The sequence below is a fragment of the Monodon monoceros genome, unplaced genomic scaffold (genome assembly GCF_005190385.1).
Source record: "Monodon monoceros isolate NGI ecotype Baffin Bay Population unplaced genomic scaffold, NGI_Narwhal_1 Super_Scaffold_14, whole genome shotgun sequence".
Taxonomy (NCBI): Eukaryota; Metazoa; Chordata; class Mammalia; order Artiodactyla; family Monodontidae; genus Monodon; species Monodon monoceros.
In genome coordinates, this window is record NW_021703770.1 from 9,064,396 (window position 1) to 9,070,395 (window position 6,000).

Here is a 6,000-nt window from a genome sequence, read left to right on the forward strand (position 1 = left end):
GGCCACACACAGCTTGCTCACAGAGTCAGAGCTGAGAAGACTTAAGATCTCTACTGGCCACAGCTCCGCCGGCTTCTCAGACCCCACCAGCTCCAGCACAGCCCAGGGAGAGGGCTGCAGAAGCCAGCGGGTCGTCAGGGTGACTGACCGAGGGAGAAACCAGCAGACAGAGAGGAAAAGCGCTTGACCCGAAACTTTTAGAGACACAGCTTGCTTTTTTTCTTCCTAATTGTTTAATAAGCTGGGCACCAGAAACATCTTCTAGAAGGTCATTTCCCTATTTCCATCTTCCTGTTTGCAAAGAACTAGAAATCCAACAAATAAAAGCCCAAGTCAAAATGGGTCAAAAGCTAAAACGTTTTGGGGAACTGCCTGGCGTCCTCCCCGCCCCAGGCTGCCCTGCCCTGTTTAACCAGCGTGTGCTCACTCAGTGCTTTGCACGAGGGGCTGAGAAATGTGTTTATGCCGCACGTTCCGTGTGCAGAAGCTGCACGTCCTGCTTTGCAGCATGTTTCCCCAAACCATTTTTAGACTCTGCAGTCATCTCTGCAAGCTGCCGTGGGTTGGGGAAGGGGAGAGCGCTTTGCAGTTCTGGATGAAGCTGGATTTTGGTCCCTGCCCGTGATGTTTGCCGTCCGATGGAAGTCATCGGGGCTGCCTGCTCGCTCACACCGGGCTCTGCCCTGCTGCTCGGGGCAGAGGGGCTGTCGTGTCTGGAGGGCACCCAAGGCTCGGGGCGCCTGCCCACGAGCCTCCCCCCTTTCACCGAGGAGAAACTGAGGCTCAGGGAGGTTAACTCAATCGCCCAAGGTCAGTGTGTCTCTTTCCCTTCGGTCTGTCCTGTGAGCTAAAACCCCGTTTCTTTTTGAAGGGGAAAAGTAAGGTGAGGCGAGTGAAGACCATCTATGATTGCCAGGCAGACAATGACGACGAGCTGACCTTCATGGAGGGCGAGGTGATCGTGGTCACCGGAGAGGAAGACCAGGAGTGGTGGGTATGTACCAGTCGTGAGGACCAGGGCGCCCCGGGCCTGCCAGCCCCGCCTCTTCACCAGCGGCCAGAGCTTTGAAACCGGGTCAGGAGAATTCACCTTCACACATGCTTTAGCCTTATCCCACCACAACCCGTAAGCTCTAGATATTCTCTGGTTTTCCAGCCAAGCTCTGCTCAGGCCCTGCCCTTCACTACCGTGCGTCCTTCTTCCCGAGTTCCATCCTTCATCCCGCCTGCAGTTCTCTTTCCGTCAAGTGGGGCATGATCCCTGCTTCACGTGACTCTAGCAGATTGAATGAAAATATGTGAAACTCCTTTTACGTGAAAACCTGCTGCCCAGGTGTCAGGAAGGAAAGGCATCCCTGTCCTCCCGCCGTGGCACTTGAAGATGCCCCGGTTCTCGGTGGCTGCAGGGGTGGCTGACATGTGCACAGCTGTCTAGGTTGCGGCCAGAGGGAGCCTCCCGTGGGCCCTGCCAGGCAGAGGTGCAGCGGGCAGAAGCCTCCTGTGCTTTCCTAGTTGATCGTTTCCTGACCCCAGCGTGGGAATTCTTCCTTGGCAGCCTGAGCCCCTCCTGCCCAGAGGGGCCCGGCTCTGTCTGCTGAGAAAGGGACCTGTGGTTCACAGCTGAGCTAGCAGAGCCTGCTGATGCCCAGGAACGTGTGCACGTCCACACACACACACACACACGCACGCGTGCACACACGTGTACTTTTGGCTTCCCCTCCTTTGGGCCCAGACAGCGACTTCAGATTCTTGGCCACAGCCGTGGGGATTTTGCTTGGACTGCAGCACTGGTTCAGCCAGGGGTAGTTTTGCCCTCCAGGCACATGTGACAACATCTGGAAACATTTTGATTATCAGGACCTGGGCAGGGTGGGTTCTTCCTGCTTCTGGGGGGCAGAAGCCAAGGCTTCTGCTAAGCATCCAGCAGTGTTTGGAACAGCTCCCACTCCAGAGAACCATGTGGCCCCAATGTCGGGAGTGCTGAGGTTGAGGAACCCTGGACTCTCTCCCTCTCTCTCTGACGTGGGAGTCTGGTAGCTTAGACTCTTGACAAGGAGATGGACCCTAAAGGCCCAAGGTGACTCGCTCTGAGGCCCTGGATAAAGCATGTCCTTTCAGTAAGCCTGTTTCCTCCTCTGAAAAGTGGGGCATGAGTCTAAGAACTCACGTGCACGACACCAGTTAAGACCCTGTGAGGTGGGTCGGCCAGGCCTCACTCCACTCTCCAGAAGGGAAGCTGGTGGACAGTGGCCCGGGTGACCGCCCGAGGCCGCAGTCCCGGTAAACGAAGGAAGCAGCCCTGGGCTGACGCGCAGCTCCTGCGCCGGCCACCCTCTGTGTGGCAGGTGCTTCATGCAGGGAAATGAGAGCGGGCCTGGATCTCTCTCCGTAACTGTCGTGTGAAGCCAGCGTGCGTGTCGTTATTCTTTCTCCTCGTAGGCTTCTCTTTAATGCAGTTAATGCTGGTGTAACTGAAGTTATTAGGAACTTCTGTCAGGTAACCATGGCTTACAGGTTTAGGCAGCAGACGACAAAACGGTTGTAAAACCCGCCCTCGTCCATCTCAAACTGTCACAATGTCCTTCCCCCGCACAGCAGCCAGAAAGCAGGTTCTTGGTACACAGAGGCCCTTCCATGTACATAATCGTTGGTGTAATCTCTCAACAAGCTGAGAAATAGGGGTTTTTTAGCCCCGCTTTACAGACAGGAGGCTTAGCACGGTTTGCCTGAGGTCGCCCAGCAGGAAAGGTGGCCAGACAGCCTGGTTGAGCGCATTGTTGAAGCTGCAGCCTGGGCGAGACCGTGGCAGGTCAGCCCCCTCTCTGAGCCGCTGTCCCTTTGTGTATAAAGTGAGGGGTCACGGGACTGCACCTCCCGGGGCTGTCTGTGGGTGCAGCGATCCACGTGAACGTGGTTCCCCCCCCCCCCCCCCGTGTGGTGCTTGCGTGTTGTGTCTCACCGGGGCCTGCGTCCCGCCCGGGTCAGGGCCAACTCCGGGGGCTCTGACCCACCGGCCACCTCCAGCCTGACACCTCTCCTTTCTCCCTGCAGATCGGGCACATCGAAGGGCAGCCCGAGAGGAAGGGGGTCTTTCCGGTGTCCTTTGTCCACATCCTGTCTGACTAGCAAAAAGCAGAACCTTCAGACTGTCTGCACCTGTCATGCAAGACTGCTGCGTCCACGTGGCCCTGTGCTCACCGTGTATATAGCTGCTGTCACTGAACGGGAGGCTCCCGGAGGGGCCGCCGCGGGAGGGGAACGTAGCGTGTGTTGTAAATACCCTGTGGCCTCTGCCTTCGCCAGTATTAGGGTAGCCTTGGGACCCGGTGCGCCTTACTGGTTTGCCAAAGCCGTCCTTGACATCTAGCACTTACATCTCTCTCTATGCTGTTTTCCAAGCCAACAAACAAAAACAGGAATATAGGAACTGCTGGCTTGCAAATAGAAGTGGTCTCCAGCAACCGTTGAAGGGCATAGAGTTGCCTCTCTGTTCCTGACAATACAGTATTCTCCATTGTGTTACTGAAAATGCACCATTAGCAAAGAGGTGGGTTCTGTTTTCCAGGTGAAACTTTCGGCTCCATGACAGACCAGCCTGTAGTTATCTGTGTACACAGTTTACAGCTACAAAAACCGACCTTGGTATTTATTACAGAAAAGTGCTCAGTTAAATATAAGTGTTATTCCTTGAGCAAAATATTCACTGACCCAAAACCTTGGGTGGCATTTTGCAGTGCCCAAAGCCTCATGCAAGTTCAGACAAGTGGGTTTGCACTGTCTTAAGAGGATGAGTACCCGCCCCTGAGATATTACCTCATTATGCAAAAATAACATATCCTTCATGACTATTTTCACAGAAGTTTAAGACATCTGATGAAGTTCAACTTTCAGGAACCAAGGACTGCCAGAAAATATTAGCCTCTACATTATGCATGCATTTAGAAGCTTACCTGAAATCTGCCTTTTATAAAGGAATAGTATGGATAAGTTGAACTGTACATTTTTTAAACTTGATTGCCATTAAAGGAGAAATTATAAGGTTGCAACAATATTTGCTTCCAGTCAGTCATTTGGCTTTCTCGAGAGTATGCATTTACATATCACATTATGAATTAGCATCCTTCAAATGTGCTAACGCCCCCAATGTGTCCATTTTAAAGTCTTTTCTGAGTTTTGTTCTTGATAAATTTAAACTTTCAAAAGATTATTCAAGAAGATGACGAATTCAAAAGTCAGTTCTGCACATCATTTATCCCCCCTGCAGAATCCAGGTGCTGAAACCATCCTTCTCTTTTTCCGTTTTCTTTACTAAGCCCCAGTCATAGATAAGTTTTCCAATCTCCAGCTCTGTTCAACAGACACGTTACCTTCAAGTCAATTCATAACCAAGTTTTTGAACGCTGCTATGAATTGCACTGTGAAACACGCTCTTCCTGCCGGGAGTCTCTGCCCCTCTCGGTTTTCTTCTCATCCCAGCTGTGTTCATCAGACCATTAAGAATATCGTGAGTTTTTCAGTCTTTTACGTCAGCCTGAATTTTGGGAAAGGATACAGTCATTTCACTCCACAGCCAGTGGGGCTGCTCTCTGATTCCGAGGCTCGTGTGTCGTTCTGGCGTTAAGTTTGCTTAAACTGCTGTGTTGGCAACAGCACAGAAAACTAATATTTTTAAGCAGATAATCTTGGCGATGAGTAAGAAATGTTCATTTCACAGAAGCACAGCTCCCAACCAAACCCTTAGGGGAAGCCTTCTTTAATAGAGTCTAGAGTCAGTGCTCAGTGAATATTAATTTAGTTCTGCTTAAGTGATTACTATGAAAACTTTGAATAGCCACCTAATCAATAAACCTTGCATGACAAACCTGCAACGTATCAGCTGTTATTGGAAAGCGATTTTAAGCAATTGCTTCCTCAGCGTCATGGCACACGTGAACCCCACACAGAACAAGACACCGGGAGCCAGCCGACGTGCTGGTGTATGTGGCTGACAGTGTTTAAGCCACATGGGTGTCATGCCAGGAAGTCACTGTCTGAAGTTATTTAGTGTCCCAGTTCATTCATCTATACTTCTTAAGTTGTATTGAAGCACCGTTCATTTTTGTGGCCTACAGTATTTTCAACTGATCTCAAAATAAACTGGCTTTTTAAAAAAACACAAGAGGTAGATATCTAAAATTACATGGAGTCAATGTCTATTTTTTTCCCTTTTTGGAGTGACTTTTACACAAATGCCTTTTTAAAAAAAAAAAAAAACTTTGGGTTTTGTTTTTTTTCTTCTGGTTTTGTTTTTGTTTTCCATCAGGAATTTGAGTTCTCTCTAACCCAGCTTACTGTGGGACATAGGAAAACTAGGTATAAGTACCTTTGGCGACCTTGGTTGAGTTTGAATGTGGTATTGTTCTTAAACTCAGTGATCCACTGTCTGTAATTTTGTACATGACATAGAGTATTTTGAAGGTATGGAACCTATGGAAAGAATAGCTAATTAGTTCTCTCTCCCCGCCCAGAGGGGAAAGTTACGCTCTGCAAATAGTGTGTGTGTCTTATTTTACTGTTGAACAGCAATTGCTAGTTATTTTTTTATTGCCTAGAACTTTCAACATGTTGTATAGGGTTCCCATAGCGCCACGAGTTAAATTCCGAATTCCCACCTGGATGTTCCGCTCAAACATTAGTGCGCTCATCATTTCACATGTATTTAATGTGACAGTTTTCAAGTACTGTATGTGTTCATTTCTACTTTTTTTAATATTTAAAATTGCTTTTAAATAAACATATTCTCAGTTGATCCCAAACATCTGACATCAGGCCATTTTGTGAGTTGTCCACTACTCTTCTGATTGGAGGAAATCAAAACTTCACTTGGCTGTGCTTTTGGAGGGGGGTAGGTAACACAAGTCATTCAACTTCTACATTAACGCTCACTTTGGTTAAATAATGTGCTTCCCTCTCCTCGGCTTACGAACCACGGACCTCAATGTTTTGGTTTTCCCTCCCTCC

At 49.4% G+C, this 6,000-nt stretch overlaps 1 protein-coding gene across 3 annotated transcripts in view; it reads left to right on the forward strand.

Annotated features, from left to right (window-relative positions):
- ASAP1 (ArfGAP with SH3 domain, ankyrin repeat and PH domain 1) overlaps positions 1-5,788 on the forward strand; it is a 318,997-nt gene extending 313,209 nt beyond the window's left edge. For 2 of the 3 annotated variants that reach the window (XM_029222664.1, XM_029222666.1), the window contains 2 exons: positions 872-994; positions 3,052-5,788. In XM_029222664.1, the coding sequence (XP_029078497.1) occupies positions 872-994; positions 3,052-3,126 (198 nt within the window). In that variant the 3' untranslated portion in view covers positions 3,127-5,788. The remainder of the gene's footprint in view (positions 1-871; positions 995-3,051) is intronic. The other variant, XR_003793517.1, reaches the window with a different exon arrangement.
- Positions 5,789-6,000: the final 212 nt, after the last annotated feature.